We start from the raw sequence: 18,369 nt of genomic DNA on the forward strand, positions 1-18,369 counted from the left end.
ATTTTATGTAATTTACCACTAAAATAGGTACTTTATCAGCTTACCTTATACCCAGATTTTATTCCTTATGAGAGCTGCTGCTCAGTGTTGCCTTCTCCCTCTCAGTTTTCTCCTAGAATTTTTTTTTAAATTTATTTATTTTGAGATGGACAGAGAGAATCCCAAGTGGACTGTGCACTGACAGTGGGAATCCCGATGTGAAGCTCAAACTGACGAACCATGAGATCATGACCTGAACCAAAACCAAGAGTTGGTCACTTTACCGACTGAGGCTCCCAGGTGCCCCTAGAATTTTATTTTAAAGCTAACAGATTGCCCTACTCCCTTTTAGATACTGATACATACACTTCTTCTAGCATATTCTTCTGCATTCATTTTAAAGTTAACAGATTGCCCTACTCCCTTTTAGATACTGACACACAGACTTCCAGCATATTCTTCCTCATTCACTATTTGGATACACAAAACTAAGGACAAGCCTCAAAGAAAGCGAAGGAGGAAGGATTGTAAATACATTTTTATATTTAGTGTGTGTGTACATGCATGTATTTCCATACGTCTTTCATCTGTAATGAAAGCCTCAGGTGAAATTTTCAGTATCATTTTTCTTTGTTACAGCTCAGTTCCAAGGAACAAAAATCCATTCCAAGAGGTAAGTTCTATATAAAAATTCTCTGCCTCTAAAAAGGAAGGAAGATGACCAGTTTGAACAATTATCTTCATCTTAAACATGGCTTTATTACAGTTACTTTCCGGTAATCTTGATACATCCAATTCTGTGTACCCAAGATTCTTTTTAAAAAATTATTAGTAACTATATTTTTCTGATGCATAAAACTACTTAAAAGAGTTTAAGCTTAGTAATAACTGACACAGTCAGTGGACACTTGGGCTGTTTCCCATAGTTTGGCTATTGTAGATAATGCTGCTGTAAACATTGGGGTTCACGTATCCCTCTGAATTAGTGTTTTTGTATTCTGTGGGTAAACTCTTGTGGTGTAATTGCTCAGGGATCATAAGGTAGTTCTTTTTTTAACTTTTTGAAGAACCTTTTGCAGACTGGCTGTACCAGTTTGCATTCCCACCATGTATGAGGGTTCCCTTTTCTCCACATCCTCACCAATACTTGTTGTTTGTGTCATTGATTTTAGCCACTCTGACAGGTGTAAAGTGATAGCTCATTGTAGTTTTGATTTGTATTTCCCTGATGATGAGTGATGTGGAACATCTTTCATGTAAGTGTCCATTGACTGATGAATGGATAAAAAAGATGAAATAAAGATACACGTGTACACACACACACACACACACACATTGAAATATTAGCCATTAAAAAGAATGAGATCTTGCCATTTGCAATGACATGGATGGAGCTAGAGATTATTATGCGAGGTGAAATAAGTCAGTCTGAAAAAGACAAATATCTGATTTCACTCATATGTGGAATTTAACAAACAAAACAGATGAACACAGGGAAAAGAGGCAGAGAGAGGCAAACCAAACAACAGACTATAATTATAAAGAACAAACAGATGATTACCAGAGGGGAGGAAGGTGGGGGGATTGGTGAAATAGGTGATGGGGATTAAGGAGAGCACTTGCTGTGATGACCACTGGGTGATGTTTGGAAGTGTTGAATCTCTGTATTGTACACCTGAACTTAATATTACACTGTATGTTAACTGGAATTTAAATAAAAAGTAAAAAAGCTGATACAAAATTAACAATTCACAGAAAAAGGAGTCTAAGGCTGTAGTAAAAGTTTTATATGCATAGAACTTCCTTCTAAAATTGGATTCCAAATTTGTGAAGATACTGTGACTGTGCTTTCATTTGAAACACAATAAGCTTCTCAATAAAAATACAGTGAAGAACATATATTGGAGATTATGTAAATGCTAATTTTGTTTTTCCTACCTACAGTAAATAACCTCAAATTCTAAAAAGCCTTCTAGAGAAAGCCCTTTAGATTTATTTGCTATTACTTAATTGTATGAAGAATGAGGTCAGTTTTTTTCTATACTTTTTGGAAACATTTTTTTTTAACTGAAGTAGCATCAGGTGCTTATTAGGATGTGACCTTTTGCTAGCTTGTATTTTTTTACCTAAGTTGTGGAATATGCTCCAAACTAAAAGCCATGTTGCTTGAAAGTTAAAATACTGATTTTTTTCAACTTACCTGTTTCTTTTTTCTGTTTGCATTTTAGGCAATTGTTTTTGTGGTGGGAGGAGGCAACTACATTGAATATCAAAATCTCGTTGACTATATAAAGGTACGTGTTGGCCTTTTAATTCCTTAAGCATTTGGTATTTCACAGTTCTGTGTCTTTAAAATACTAGCATTGTCTGGTGGCTCTTGATTCTCAACCCTTTTTCTAGAGGTAGTTTAAAAGTCCTTATATATATGGAAAAATGCACATATGCTCATTGTTTTCCTATTCCTATCATGTTTCTGGCCTAAAATTGTACTTGATCTGGAAAATAATGTATCTTACTGATGTACTTGGCAGCTCTCTATCCTAATTTGACTTTACATGTTTAGAGACTTTAAGTAAGCTCCTCTTCCAAAAAGTCTACCTTAGTAAAATGATTTAGCAAACCCACTTCCCCGAATAGTAAGCACTTTGCCCCCATCCTGTTGACTTAAATCAGCAACACACTTGGAATGTCTGCTTTTTCAGCAAACAGGAGGTAGCAAATTAGCAGTAGAGTGCTAGTCAAATCCGACAGGCGCATCAGGGACTAACAGACAACTAAGCAAAAGGATATGAAGAGCAAAAATGCCATTTAAAATGTAGGGGCAGGGGCGCCTGGGTGGCTCAGTCGGTTAAGCGTCCGACTTCAGCTCAGGTCACGATCTCGCAGTCTGTGAGTTCGAGCCCCGCGTTGGGCTCTGGGCTGATGGCTCAGAGCTGGAGCCTGCTTCCGATTCTGTGTCTCCCTCTCTCTCTGCCCCTCCCCCGTTCATGCTCTGTCTCTCTCTGTCTCAAAAATAAATAAGCGTTAAAAAAAAAAATTAAATAAAATGTAAGGGCAATAGAATTATCAGTTGTTGGAATGACATTTTGTAATCTTCATTTATTTGCTTAACATTAAGTAATGATCATTCCTTATGTTCTATGTTATGTAAGACTTTAAAAAGGTGGAGATTTTGGTACAAGAGGAAAAAAAAGTCACAGATCTTTAAAACTATCAGGCACAATTCCTGGGATCCTATTTCAGTTGCAGAGTACATACTTCAGAGTGTGAACCACCAAGGATCTATGTAAGATGCTGTGGTCTCAGGGGAACATCCATCTTGTACAAGGAGAGGTCTTTGATACCCTCCTCTGGTCATATAGTCAAAACCAGGCTGCATGAGCAGGCTCAAAAGCAGTAAACCAAGGAAACATAACAGGAACCAGGTGCAAACCATTAATCTGTACTATTTCTATAAACAGTGCTGACAAGCTAGTTCAAGTTGTCCCCTAATCTATCTGTGACCCTTGCAGGGGACTATATTAATCACTAGTTGATCTATTTCATTTAGGTTTGGCAAAGGGTTAGCTATATGAGTGTTCCAGGTGTTCCCAGGGATAAACAAAGGGCTGCAACAGACCAGCTGAAATTAATCTGTACTTATACATTCCACACACCCCAGTCCTGGTTAAGCTTTCTTAATTAGACTTGTCAGCATTAGTGGAGTAGAGTGGCAGAAATGCAGGTATAACTTTAAAGAAACATTACAGTCTGCCAAATACTGCAGACTTGTTTTTATTCATGTATAAGCTTCACAACTTACCTCTTTCTACTATAGAAATTTTAATTTTGTGAAATGTATTAATAAGTTGATGCTGTGTAACAGTTATCAACTAAGTGTAGTTTTTTGATCAGTTGCTTTCATCAGAAGAACATCAGACTGTCAGTGATAGGTATGTAAACCCTTTATCTTTTACTTGGTCTCAGTTTCCTAAGTATTTTTCCTTGATTATTATTCCGCACCCACAAAAACATGGTGTGGAGGCATTTTAAGTTCCTGTATCCAAGCACTTTTCTTAACAGATCATCACTTAGGTTAATAGTTACACACTGGTCTTTGGCTCTGCTGTTGAACGAATTATTTTGTATGCATTTTAGTGGAAATAGTATCCTAATTTTGCCTCCCCAGAGGGATCTTCTAGAATATACAGAACCTGTAAAAGAAAAAGGAGGATTAGAATTATTAAGAGGATTTATCCCCTAGATGTTATTGGCATCATCACGACATGAGTACCTGCAGATTAAATCATTCTTTAAACTCCTGGAAACCATCTTGGACCTTCAGCTTCAAATGAAGGAGGCAATTTCTGCAGGCCTTGTGGGCATGTGTGAATATAGCTCAGAGTGTTATTCTCTTGCTCTTGGCCTCTTACAAGGTACAGAGATAATGTTAGCTTTCTTCTTTTGTATTATTCATTTATTGGCTCCTTTTTCAGAGTCATTTTTACCCAGAATTTGGCCCCTGATTTAGAAGACTGTCAGATTCAGCAAAGATGACTGATCACTAGAGCTGGCAGCAGTATGAGACTGGCCAGTGCTCTCCCCTTTGTCCATTCCCAGTGATGTCCATTCCCAGTGAAGTAGGGGTGGATAAGTGCACGCTTACAGGACTCTCTGGTCCTCCCATTAATCCCAGTTTAGGCAGGTGGAAATAGAAACAGCCTTTTCCATCACTCCTCAAATTAGAGGTATTGTTTTGGTGTCATGTTTGCAATTGATCCATGTCCCTGAACTACAGGATCAGGTAGAGAAAAAAATTTTTTAGAAATGCACAATAAATTTTTGTCAGTTCCTGTGTTATTACCTCTCTTCATCTCTCCCTTACTTCCCCTGAAGTATCTCAACAATCTATCCACTGTTGATTTCCCCCTTTAATTACATGCCGGTCGTATTTTAACACACATTCCATCATACAAGCCACAGAAAGAGATGTGCCCAATTTAGAAAATAAGTTTTTCCAAATGTTCCAATTTTCAGTCCATCTACTTTGTGTTTGGTAAAGTACATAAGTCAGTCTATTGTATATGAGGCTTCTTAGCACACTTGTTGAAATGCATCTGCAGCAACATGGGTTTCTTTATCAAATGACATATAAAAAGAGACTGTAAATTGAAACAGTTTCTGCTGAGGACTCTAATAGAGTGTTAAAGGTGTTTGCTTCAGTAACCAGATGTATAGATCCAAAATCAGTGTCTATTCTGGATGAAACCTGCTACTGTCCACCTGGAACCATAGGTCATAGTCCAGTGTTACTCTATGTAAATAGTATGTTTTCATTTCATATCTTAGGTATATACTTAGGAGTGGAATATCATGGGTCATCATAACTTTAATGATTAACTATGTAAGGAATTGCTAGACTATTTACCAAACTGATTGGACCATTCTGCATTTGCACCATTGGTATATGAAGGTTCTGATATCTCCACATTATCACCAGCACTTGTTATCTGACTTTTTGATTCTGACTATGCTAGTGGAGTGGGATAGTAACTCATTGTGGTTTTGATTTGCATTTCTCTGATGACTTAAGACATCAAGTTTATTTTCATGTGCTCATTGGCCATTTGTGTATCTTTGGAGAAAGATACATTCAAATCCTTTGCTCTCATTTTTAAAATTTGAGTTATTTTGCCTTTGTATTATTGAGGGGTTTGGGTTTTGTTTTTCTTTTTAGGGAGAGAGAGAGTACAAGCAGTGAAGAGGGAGAGAGACCGAAGAGAATCTCAGGCAGGCTTCATGCTCATTGCGGAGCCCTAAATGGGGCTTGATCCCATGACCCTGGGATCATGACCTGAGCTGAAATCAAGAGTCAGACACTTAACCATCTGAGCCACCCCAGTGCCCCTTATTACTGAGTGTTAAGAGTACTTTATATAATGGTCTGTGATCAATTCTGAGTTAATTTTGCATATATTATGAAGTAAGGCCCAGCTTTCTTCTTTTGTATGTGGCAGTCCAGGTTGTCCCAGCACCATTTATTGAAAAGACTTTTTTGTTTTTCCCTATTGAATAGACTTGGCAGCCTTGTTGAAAATAAGCTGACCATACATGTATGGGTTTATTTCTGGACTTTCAGTTCTGTTTCATTGATCCATAGATCTATCCTTGAGCCGGTACTATGCTCTGTAGATTACCATTGCACTGTAGTAAGTTTCATACTCCAGACATGTGAGTCTTTCTACTTTATCCTTCTTTTTCAAGATTGCTTTTGATTTCCTGGATGCCTTACACTTTGTAGGAATTTTAGAATCAACTTGTCAGTGTTAGTCAGGATTCTGACAGGAATTGCATTGAATCTGTACATCAGTTGCAAAGTCTTTTCATCTTAACAGTGTTAATTAAGTCTTCTGCTCCATGACATGGGATTTTGTTCTCTTTGTGTGGATCTTCTTTATTTTTATAATTTTTTGTTTTTGTTGGTTTCAGAGCATAAGCTTTACAGTTTTCATTAAATTTATATCTATGTATTTTTATGCTATTATGAATAGAATTTTTTTTTTAATTTATTTATTTTGGGAGCGAGCGAGTGAGCACACATGTGAGTAGAGGATGGGGAGAGAGAGAATCCCAAGCAGGCTTCTTACTGTCAGCACAGAGCCCAACATGGGCCCCAAACCCAATGAACCTTGAGATCATGACCTGCGCCTAAATCAAGAGTCAGATGCTTAATCAACTGAGCCATCCAGGCGCTCCTGAAGTTTTTTTCTTAATTTCATTTTTGGATTACTCATTGCAATCCAATAAAAATGAGTTTTTGTGAATTGATCTTGTGTCCTACAACCCCAGTAAACTCATTTCTTAACTGTTAGGGGTTTTTTTTTTAGTATTTTTAGAACTTTCTGTGTAGGAGATCATGTTATCTGTGAATAGACTTAGTTGAACTTCTTCCTTAGCCTATCTGGAATGGTTTTTCCTTTTTCTTGCCTAACCACTCTGTCTAGAATCTCCAATACAATGTTGAATTGAATAGATAAGTAGCAGACCTCCTTATCTTCTTCCTGATCTTAGGGTCAAAACATCTAGTCTTTCACCATTAAGGATAATGTTAACTATGAGTTTTTCATAGCTTCCCTTTAAAGCCATTACATTTTAGTAGCTACTAAGCCACCCAGTGTAATTATTCTCAAAGTTCTTTTTTTTAAATCTTATTTAGTGTTAATGTTTCCTTTGTTGTGAATTCAGGAAGAACTGGGCTAGGTCTGAGGTCTTTGACATTAGAAACCCATATCAGTACAACTATGTAGTATGAAACAAAACTTATGGCTATGGCTACAAGAGTGGAGAAATATCTGACTTGGCCTTTGAGTCATACCGGTTCACATTGGGCCAGTTTTGTTGGGAAGGCAAAGAAAATACTACAGTAATTCAAACTGATAAAGTTAGCAATGATGTTAATCTAGCTCATAATATAACTGCTATTTGGTATAACAGTGATGTATTTGATAAAATTAATTTTAAAACACTCAGTAATATTAATGAGGATGCCTGATCATGCCAGTTTTATTCAAAATAGTATTAGAAGTTCTAGCCATAACAATTAGGCAAGAATAAGAAAAGGCATCCAAATTAGAAAACTATTTGCAGATGACCTATAGAGAAAACTCTAAAGATTATCAAAAACTGTCAGAACTAATAAATTCAGTCAAGTTTCAGGATACAAAAATAATACCCAAAAATCTGTTGCATTTCTATACACTAATAAACAGAGAAGTAAAAAAAAAAAAAAAAAAAAATCATTTACAATCACATTAAAAAAATAAAATACCTGGGAGTAAGTTTAATGAAGAAGCTGAAAGACCTGTGTAGTGAAAACTACAAGCCATTGGTGAAAGAAATTGAAGACACAAATAGGTATTCTGTGTTTCATGGATTGAAAGAGTCAATATTGTTGAAATACCCATATTCCTCATAGCAATCTACAGGTTCATTACAATCCCTGTCAAAATTCCAAGGGCATTTTCACAGAAATAGAACAATCTTGAACTTGTATAGAGCCACAAAAGACCCTTAATAGCCAAAACAATCTTGAGAAAGAACAAAGCTGGAGGAATTACACTGCCTAATTTCAAACTATAGTACAAAGCTACAGTAATTAAAACAGTGGAAGAGAATTGACAGACCAGAAATAAACCCATGTGGTATATGGTTCATTAACTTAAAACAAAGATGTCAAGAATATACAATGGGGAAAGGACAGTCTCTTCATTAAATGGTGCTGGGCAAACTCGACAGCCATATGCAAAAGAATAAAATTCAACCACTATTTTACACTAGACACAAAAGTTAACGCAAAATGGATTAAAGAATTAAACCTAAGACCCCAAATCTTAAAACTCCTAGAAGAAAACAAGCCATAAACTCCTTGACTGACATAGGTATGGGCAGCGATTTTTTTTTTTAAATCTCACACCAAAAGCCAAAGCAACAAAAACAAAAATAAATGAGACTACATCATAGTAAAAGCTTCTGCACAGCAACAGGTACCATCAACAAAATGAAAAGGCAATATACTGAGTCGGAAATATATTTGTAAATAATGTATCTGGCAGGGGGTTAATATCCAAAATATACAAAGAACTTACACAATTCAACACCAAAAAAATTAATAATCCAATTTAAAAATAGGCAGAGGACCTAAATAGACATTTTCCCCAAAGAGACACAGATGGCCAACAGACACGTGAAAAGATGCTCATCATCATTAATCATCAGGGAAATGCAAATCAAAACCACAGTAAGACTCACCTCACACCTGCTAGAATGGCCATTATCAAAAAGAACAAGAAATAAGTGTTGGCAATGATGTGGAGAAAAGGGAATACTCATGCACTGTTGGTAGTAATGTAAATTGGTGCAGCTGCTGTGGAAAAGAGTATGCAGATTCCTCAAAGAAGTAAAAATAGAATTACCATATAATCCAGCAATTCCACTTCTAAGTATTTTTGTGAAGAAAAAAAACACCAACTGGAAAAGATATCTGCACCCTCAGTCATTGCAGCATTGTTTACAATAGCCAAGATATAGAAGCAACCTAAGTATCCACTGACAGATGAATGGTAAAGAAATTATGCACGCAGGCATGCATGCACACTGAAGTATTCAGCCATAGAAAAGAATGAAGTCTTGGTATCTGTGACAAACATGGATGGACCGTGAGGGCATTATTCTAAGTGAAATAAGAGAAAGACAAATCCTGTATGGTTTCTCTTTTATGTGGACTCATTTAAAAAAAAAAAAAAACCCTCTCAGATATAAAGAACAGACTGGTGGTTGCCAAGAAGTAAGTGGGAGAAATGGATGAAGGGGATGAAAAGGTTAAAAAAAAAATTTGAAATGTACTCTTAAGCAAAGACTACACTTTCAAAAATACAAGAAAATTGAGGCACCTCAGTGGCTCAGTCAGTTAAGTGTCCCAACTCTTCAGCTCAGGTCATGATCTCATGTTTCATGAGATTGTCAGTGACAGCACAGAGCCTGCTGAGGATTCTCTCTCTACCTGTCTCACATTAAATAAATAAAAAAAAATGAAAATTGTTTGTGATTGAAATATAGAACATACTGGCTATACCACAACAGTGTGTATCTAAAAGATGCAATAGATAAATGACACTCTAGTGGTCTCCCAAGAATGAACGTGTTTGACAAAGGCTTTTACATCTCTCAAGAGAAGATGTACTAGGAAAAAACTCCATAGACCTTGGCCTTTTGAACATACTAGTAGAGCCAACTGCAAAATGAAACCAGTAGCCAGTCCTCTGTCATAAAAATAACTATCTTCTTAATTTCTTCACTTTTGAGAGCATTTATGTGTGGAAACATATTTATTAAAGCATGAGTATAGTTTAGAAATTTATAATATCTGGAGTGGCTGGGTGGCTCAGTCAGTTAAGCATCTGATTCTGCATTTTGGCTCTGGTCACGATCTCACAGGTTCTTGAGTTCAAGCCCCCATCAGGCTCTGCACTGTCTGTGTAGAGCCTGCTTAGGATCCTCTCTCATTCTGTCTCTGCTCCTGCCCTGCTCATGCTCTATCTCAAAATAAATAATAAGCTTAAAAAGAAATTTATAATATCCAATTGTGCAATAACCTGTTATCAGATATTTTGAAGTTAAAAGGTACATCTCGAAAAGAAATCAAAGTTCAAACTCCAAGGTATCTGGGAACTCAGTCATTTGCATAGGTTTTCTGGAACAAATATATAAAGCACACAAAAGACTTTGAATATGTGTTCCAGTTGAGAAACCTTTTGCTTCTCTTTATAGTTACAGAAATAATATGCACTAATATTCAAAGGCAATTAGCTAATAAAACTGTTGACCCTAAAAATGTGGTAATAAGTAACCAAATGTATAGGTAATTTAACTTTAAGCCACCATAAGTTCTTTTGATGGAAGGTGATTGGCTAGAGAATGAAATAGATTTAGTTAATAATTGTTACATTGGATCCAGGTACTGGTACATTTCATAAAGTTCAGTTTTTAATGGAAGGAGGAAGTATCAGGTTTATGCATAATTAAGAATAAGTTTGCACTGAAATATTGGCTGCAGTGTTTAACCCTATTCCTCATTGGATGATACAGAAAATTAGTGTTTTGGTGTTAATCTGTAAATGCTGTAGAAGATACAAAAAGAAAAATTATGGTGAGTGATTATTAAAGCTTGATGAAGGGTGTGGATGGGATGGTGCAGGGAGTGTGGACTAAGTACATGATTAATCTCCTTTGCTAGTTTATTTCTCTGTGAACCTTGGAATTCATGGTGCTAACATTTTGCCAACCACGAATGAAATGTCATAACTAGTGATTAATGTAGTCCAATGCTAGGGTCCAAGATAGACTGGGGGCAACTAACACTAGCTTGTCAGCACTGCTTAATAGAAAACATAAATATGAAAGAAATGAGGTGCAAATCACCAATGTTTTGCTTCCGTTCTTTGAGCCTGGTCATGGATACATGATCAGAGGGGTATGAAGACCCCTCCTTGGACAAGACCAAGCTTCCCTGCAACCAGAGTATCTGCACTGTAACTTGAGATTCACAAATGAAAATAAAATGTGTTCTGTGCTACTGAGATGGGATCCTAGGGCCTGTGCCTAGAATATTTGGACTCTTCTAATGTTTCCCTTTGCTTTCTTTATCCTACTATGCTATGACCTCTACTTTTATTAATGTCTTGAGTAGATCCTGACATTATATGACCCAGTTATATGACCAATGCTGTGTAATTGTTATATGTAACAGTGAGGTATGACTGTTTTTGTTGTTGTTCTCAGAGATGGCCACCTAGAACATTTATTCAGCCAACGAACTGTGTTTATTCAGCTGATACATCACAGAGAACTGTCTTTCTCTTGTATTACAAAAACATAATTATGTTTCTTGATGAATTATCATATTTGCTTTGTTATGGAATAAACTTTTCAAATTACAGAAATGAATTTTCTTTCAAGTACACAATACATATAATAATTACAGCATCAAGGACTTACAGAATTCTTCAGTAGAAGTTTTGACTGCTGTAATTGGGTTACAGTATTCTGCCAAAATTATGAATGAAATTATTGTAAATCCTATATTGCACAAATGAGACTGCAGTGACCATTCATGCCATAGTTGTACCATATCCTACTGTCAGCATAACAAAACTAGCGATGTTTTCTTCAGGTAGTACAGATCTTATGTTGGAAGAATGTTGACCTAAGATTTTATAGATAATCGTTTGTGTGAAACGTGGCAGTCACTTTATTCTATGCGATTTTAGAATAGATATGTGTATACTAAAATTCAACAACCTCTTCCCTCGCCCCCCAAAAAGACTTTGAGGGGTAACAAAAAGTCTTAATTAGGCTTAATCATTCTTCTTGGTAATATTGAAAGTATAACTTGTTACTTGTATCTGAGTTCTCTTATTTTTACAGGGGAAACAAGGCAAACACATTTTATATGGCTGCAGTGAACTTTTTAATGCTACACAGTTCATAAAACAGGTAAAGTGTACGTTGGTAGTTTGTTTCTTGTAACATACCGTAACTTGGTGATGATATTTTTCAAAAGAGCAAGAGAATCATCATACTCATTTGAACCAACTGAAGCCAAAAACCATAGGAGCTATAAAAATGTAAGGTTTTAACATGGACTACTATAAAGAAAATTCTGATAAATAATTATTTCAATTGTCCCAAATCTTTGAGAGGATAAATTCAGAAAATTTAAAATTTACAACAGTGAAGTATATACCTCCTAGGTGTACATTCCTGGGTTGTGAGATGTGTTCACCTGAATAACCCAGATTCCTGTTCAAGATACAGAACCATCATACCACAAAGTTCCCCAGTCAATCCTTGCCCTTATTCAATCCCCAAGCAGGTCTTGATATTTTTCCACCATAGATTATGTAATGTATTAGAATAGGCAAAACTAAATGGATTGTTTTTTTCTTGGGTGAAGTAGAGGATTCTCAATTTAGTTAATTTTTTTAATGAAGCAGATGTTTATGCTGATTTTTGTTTTGATTACTTTGGGATATTGAAATCTTTAGTTTTTCTTTTTTAAAATAAGCATTTAAAGCCATAAAATTAAAAACTCTTGCCAAACACTGCTTTAGCTGCATTTCACAAATGTTAATATATTTTCATCACCATGTTTTATATATATATTTCGGGGGGGGGGGGGGTTTGGTTGTATATTTTTAATATACTTGGTGGGTTTTTTTTAATCTCATGTGATTTAGAGATGTTGTTTTCAAGTGTTTAGGGGTTTCCTAAATATCTTATTGATTTCTAATTTAATTCCCTGTGGTTAAAGAATATTCTGCATATGATTTCATTGTTTCAAAATTTATTTAAATATCTTTTATGGTTTCTCTTACTGAGCACTTCGTGTGCACTTCAAAAAGAACCTGCATTAGGCAGAAGTGGTAAGAAGGGTTCTGTAAATTTCATTTCGGTCATGGTAGTTGACAGCATTATTTAAATCCTCTGTGTCTTTATTGATGTGTGGTTTTGCGGGGTTTTTTTGGTCTAGTTCTGTCAGGTATTGAAAGACCAGTATTAAAATCTCCAGTTATGTTTGAGGAACTGTTTCTCCCTTCAGTTCTGTCACTCTCTCCTTTTAGTTGTAGGTCAACTTATTGTTAAGCTCTGTTATTAGGTACATACAGATTGAGTATTGCTGTGTCTTCGTGATGAATGCACCCTTTCATTATGCAGTGTCCCTCTACATATCTGGTAATACTCTTTACCTTGAAGTCTACTTTATCTGACATTAATATAGCCACTCTAGTCTTAAGGTTTGCAGGTTATAACTTTTCCATCTGGTTGCTTCAGCTTGCCTATGAATTCATATTTAAGGTGTTTATCTTGCAGATGGGATATAGTTGGAACCTGTTTTTTTTGTTTTTTTTTTTTTTTTTTTTCAAAACCATTCTGACCATCTCTGCCTTTTAATTGGTGTCTGTTGGTCGGTTAACATCGAATGTAATTATTGATATGATTGGGTTTAGGTTTACCATTGTACTGTTTGTATTCTACTAGTCTTCTGTTAGGCCTTCCTCCTTTCCTACCTTCTTTTGTATTACTTGAATGCTTTTTTATTTTAGCTGTATCTCTACATTAATTTAGCATTTGCTCTAGAGATCACAATATATACATCTTTAACTTCTCATAAACTAGAGTTAATATTGTACCACTTGCATTCAATATAGCATATAGACCCATTCCCTCAGCCTTTATTCTGTGATTGTCACATATTTTACATCTGCATATATATCATTAACCTCACAAGACAGTACACAGTGTTACCATTTGTATCACTTCACTCATCTGTATCATAAAGAAGCCTTCCCTTTACACAGATACGATTTTCAGTGTTCTTCATCCCTACCTTTAGTAGATTTTGATTTCCATCTGTTGACTGCAAAACTTCTTTTAACATTTACTGTAGTTCAGGTATGCTAGCAGTGAATTCACTTAATTTTCTTTTATATGAAAATGTATTTCACCTTTATTCTTAAATATTTCTGCTGAATACAGAATTCTGGATTGACAGTATTTCAGAATTTTAAAGATACTATTCCACAGTCTTCATTGTTTCTGATAGGAAGTCACTAGTATTCAGATCAATACAATTTTATATGTAATAGGTTATTTTTCTCTGGCTGCTTTCAAGATTTCCTTGTCATCTTTGGTTTTCAGCAGTTATGATGTATTTATGTATAACTTCTTGTGTATTTATCTTGGGGATCACTGAGCTTCTTGAATCTGTATGTTTATATCTTCACCAGATTTAGGGAATTTTCTGTGCTTTTCGTCAAATATTTCTGTGTTCAATTTTGTCCTCTCTTTTTGGGACTCCATTCACCTGTATGTACAACATTTTATATTCTGCCACAAGTCTCTGAGGATTTGGGGTGGGGGGGGTTGTTTTGTTTTTAATTAATTTTTTTAGTAGTCTCTACACCTAATTTTGGGCTTAAATATAAGTTGTACTATCTCCAGATTCACTCTTTGCTTTCTTATCTCTTTTCTACCATTTGAATAATGTTGTATTTACACCATCTCAAATTTTCATTTGGGTTTTTTTTTTTTTAATATAGTTTGTGTTTTTCTGGTTGGATTTTATGTCATTTCATTGTGAGCATATTTTCTATTGTTTCATTGAGGATAGTTGTTATAGCTTCTTTTAAACCCTTGTCTATTAATTACAACACATGGATTATCTATCTCAGTCTCTCCCCTTTCCCCTAGAGAATGGGCCCAATTTTTCTGTTCTTTCATGTATTAGTTTTAGATTATATCCTTAACATTGCTGTTTTGGAAACTGAATTCCATTTCCCTAAAGAGTATTGATTCGGGCCTTTAGCCGGCAATTAACTTGGTAAAATTCACATGTCAAACTCTGTCTCTTGGGCAGCAGCTCACATCTTGCTTGTTAGTCACTCTCATTTGTGCCTGGTTCAAGGTTTTTCACCATAGATATCAGAAAAGTTCATATGCAAAATTTAGGGCTCCCACACTCTGGACCTCTCCTTTCCTGGCTTTCCTCCTCACCTTCAGCGGCTTTAGTTGTCCCCATACTCTGGGTCGTTCTTGAGGTTAAGAGCCACAGAACTCAGCCAGTGCGGGTCTTTCCTTCCAAGTGTCACCTGTGTTCCCGAACCTGCCAGCTTGCAGTTGTTCTCCGCTGCCTTCAGGTAGTTGGTTTTTGCATGTTGTTTAAAGTTTTAATTGCTATCCCTGGGAGAATTAGTCCAGTAGGAGTTTACCCAGCCTTCCAGAATTTGAATGCCTTTTTTCTTTTTAATGATGTTTTAGAAATATCAAATTAATCAAAATATGTGGAGAAGTAAACTGTCAGCAGTGAAGTTGTACGTGAAAGTTTTCTTTACATTTTCATACTGAGTTAATATTGATTTTATTCTCAGTGTTTTTGTTTTCCATTAGTTGAATTTGTACCTATAATGTTGATCCATTTTTTTTTTATTGTGACAGCATTTATTATTACTATTCAGTTTTAAATGAATTTCAGTTGGTGGTGAATCTTCAGGAAAACTTATTCTAGATACAAATGCAATGAATGAAATAATGGAGCTTAGATGTTACCATGATTAAAGAGTACATTTTTAAGGTGTATTTCTTTTGTGACTAAAGTAAAGCTATTTTTATGTTTTGTTTTAGCTGTCACAACTTGGACAGAAATAACATAAAAGAACCTTAATATGAGAAACTACTTGGATAAATGTAAAGACAAAAGTCAAAAGAGCCAGATGTTTTCTTCTTCGTATCAGTGTCCTAACATTGAAACTTAGAGTTAATTTTTAAGGAAATTCTATACTTAATATAATGTATACTAATTAAAAGAATAAAGCATTTCAGAAATAAATTTTCAACATTGTACATTTTCTTTCCTGTTACGTTTGACAAAAGAGAAAGTACTTAGGAAAAGTTTTGCCTGAATATAATATTAAAATATTATTATAATGGATTTGTTATGACTGAAACCAGTGAAAATTTAAGAATTATGCAAATATTATTAAAAAAATAAAAAGAGTGCCTGGGTGGCTCAGGTGGTGATTTCACGGTTCATGAGTTTGTGTCCTGCCTCAAGTGATCACAAGACCCGCTTCTCTCTCTCTGCCCCTCATTCACTTGCATCCTCTCTCAAAAAAAAAAAAAAAAAAAAAAAATGCAAATGTTACTTGACTGGTTAATGAATCTCCTACTGGTATTTTTTTTTTTCTTGTATGCACTTTAACAGTAAAATTACCTCCCCGTGGTTTTCTGGTCTGCCATGTTGCCTCTAGACTTTACAGTACTTACTTAAAGTCTCTTCTTCCTCTAGCACACCCAAATACATCTTATCACATAAAATCCCTTCATTGTATAATGACAACAACTAACATCTAGAATGGACAAATACAAAACATTTGTCCCATGAAGAACTAAAAAATATGGAATATTAAGTGTTAAATTTGGTTCAAACCTTCCTGGTATGCAGCACCAAGAAGGAATGTTGATCAATCATGAAACTCAGCTCTAAGAAAAAAGCAAACCAGTTGCTCCAGAGGAAAACCTCTTACTCCTCTCAAGGCCAGGGAGTTTTGCTCCTAATGAGCCTCATCAAGAGGAATCTCTCATGTTACAGATAAACATCCAGATAATAGATAAAACAGCCAGATTCACGAGACCGACTTTCTCTATTCCTACCCCTCAGGAGTCAGTGCCATCATACAAAGCACAGGTCAAGAAAAAGAGGTCTCTTTGGGTAGTGACCTGCTAACCTGACTTGGTCCTGGGCTATAACTTAAAATATGTTTGGGCTGCTGTAACAAACTACCACAGACCAGTGGCTTGAACAGATTTCACATAACTTGGGAGGTTAGGAAATCCAAGATGAAAGTGCCAAAAGCTCAGTGTCTGGTGAGGACCCTCTTTCTGGTTTGCAGACAGACATCTTGATTTATCTTCATATAGTAGAGAGTCCTAGTCCCTTTGTCCTAAGAGCACTAATCATATCACGGGGGCTCCACCCCTGTGACCTCATGAAAACCTAATTACCCCTCAAAGGCACCACCTCTAAATACTATTATATTGGGAGTTAGAACTTCAACCAAAGAGTCTGTAGGTAACACATTCAGTCCGTAGCACCACATCGTCTGCCAAAGTGATCAAAGTGGTTCATGTTCGGGGCTTGAGACAACAATGTTCATCAAGGTGATAAACTCCACAGAAGATAAAGCAATGTCCCAGTTTCCTTAGTAACAGAGAAGTTAGACTTTAACATATGTTCAGAAAATATTTTTTAGGTTAAAACTTCACGAAAGACACAGGAGGTGGTCTCTTTTCATGTTGTGTTTGCAGCCAAAAATAAGTTAGAAATAGTGTCCTCAATGAACGAACAATTTTTTTCAAGTTTGCCTCAATTCACTTAAAAGAAGACCATTGCAAAGGTTCCGAGAAACATTTCTATGGGGCCTGTAAAGATTTGGGGCCCTTAAAAAAAAAATCTCTGGGGAAACTGGCTTTTCTCAAACTGCCCACAGCCTAGCCCCATCTGTCCTGGTGTGAGTTCCCCAGCAGGCCATCCACAATACAGCCAGGGTCACTGTTGATGCTGTCTTGGGCTGGCAGCTCAGCAGGTCCGTCCCCTCAAGCCCCCAGCGTGGCTTATTCAGAAACCAATTTTATCTGCCCCCGAAAATGATTCTTAGAAGAATTGATTACAGCCATGGTAAAGCACAGATCAAGGGTAGAGGTCAATGGGAAAGGGAAATGCTGTGCCTGATGATTTACAAAAGTTACAGCAGTTAATCCTCACAACAGCACTAACAGGTAGGTGGTACAAATTTTATAGATGGAAACAATGCTCAGAAAGTTAAATACCCTGCTCAAAGTCCTAGCTGGTACATGGTGGAGCCAAAGATGGAATATACATCCCTGTGCTCCAAACCCATTCCCTGTGCACTGCTTGAAATCGCCTAGCTGAGGAAGCAGAAGGCTTTAAGTCTTGCCAAGCCACTCCAAACTGATCAACCTGACTCTGCCACTTCACCTCTCTCTTTTCTCCGGTGTGGAATGAGGTATACAGAGTAGGGGCATCTTATGGCAGAGCCTTCATAGTAATGCAGCTCACCTGGGCCAGCCAGCTCAGGGTGTTCAACCAAACAACCATCTTACTACTGAGCTCACACACATGAACTGGCAGGAATAGCCACCTGACCAATAGAATTTGAGTAGTTGGGCATAAACATGGGAAAGATCGATTGACTTGGCATAGATGGGGCTCTAAACTAAAAGGAAAAGGCAAAAAAAGGATTGAAAGGAAATTCAAGTCAAAACAAAATCTGCCTT

General features: G+C 36.2%; 1 protein-coding gene across 1 annotated transcript in view; it reads left to right on the top strand.

Moving 5' to 3' along the window:
- SCFD1 (sec1 family domain containing 1) overlaps positions 1-15,901 on the top strand; it is a 117,951-nt gene extending 102,050 nt beyond the window's left edge. Inside the window, exons 22-25 of the mRNA XM_047862056.1 lie at positions 619-652; positions 2,208-2,273; positions 11,941-12,009; positions 15,697-15,901. Coding sequence (XP_047718012.1) covers positions 619-652; positions 2,208-2,273; positions 11,941-12,009; positions 15,697-15,720 — 193 coding nt within the window. The 3' untranslated portion in view covers positions 15,721-15,901. The remainder of the gene's footprint in view (positions 1-618; positions 653-2,207; positions 2,274-11,940; positions 12,010-15,696) is intronic.
- The last annotated feature ends 2,468 nt before the right edge of the window (positions 15,902-18,369 follow it).

This window comes from Prionailurus viverrinus, chromosome B3 (genome assembly GCF_022837055.1).
Source record: "Prionailurus viverrinus isolate Anna chromosome B3, UM_Priviv_1.0, whole genome shotgun sequence".
Classification (NCBI taxonomy): Eukaryota; Metazoa; Chordata; class Mammalia; order Carnivora; family Felidae; genus Prionailurus; species Prionailurus viverrinus.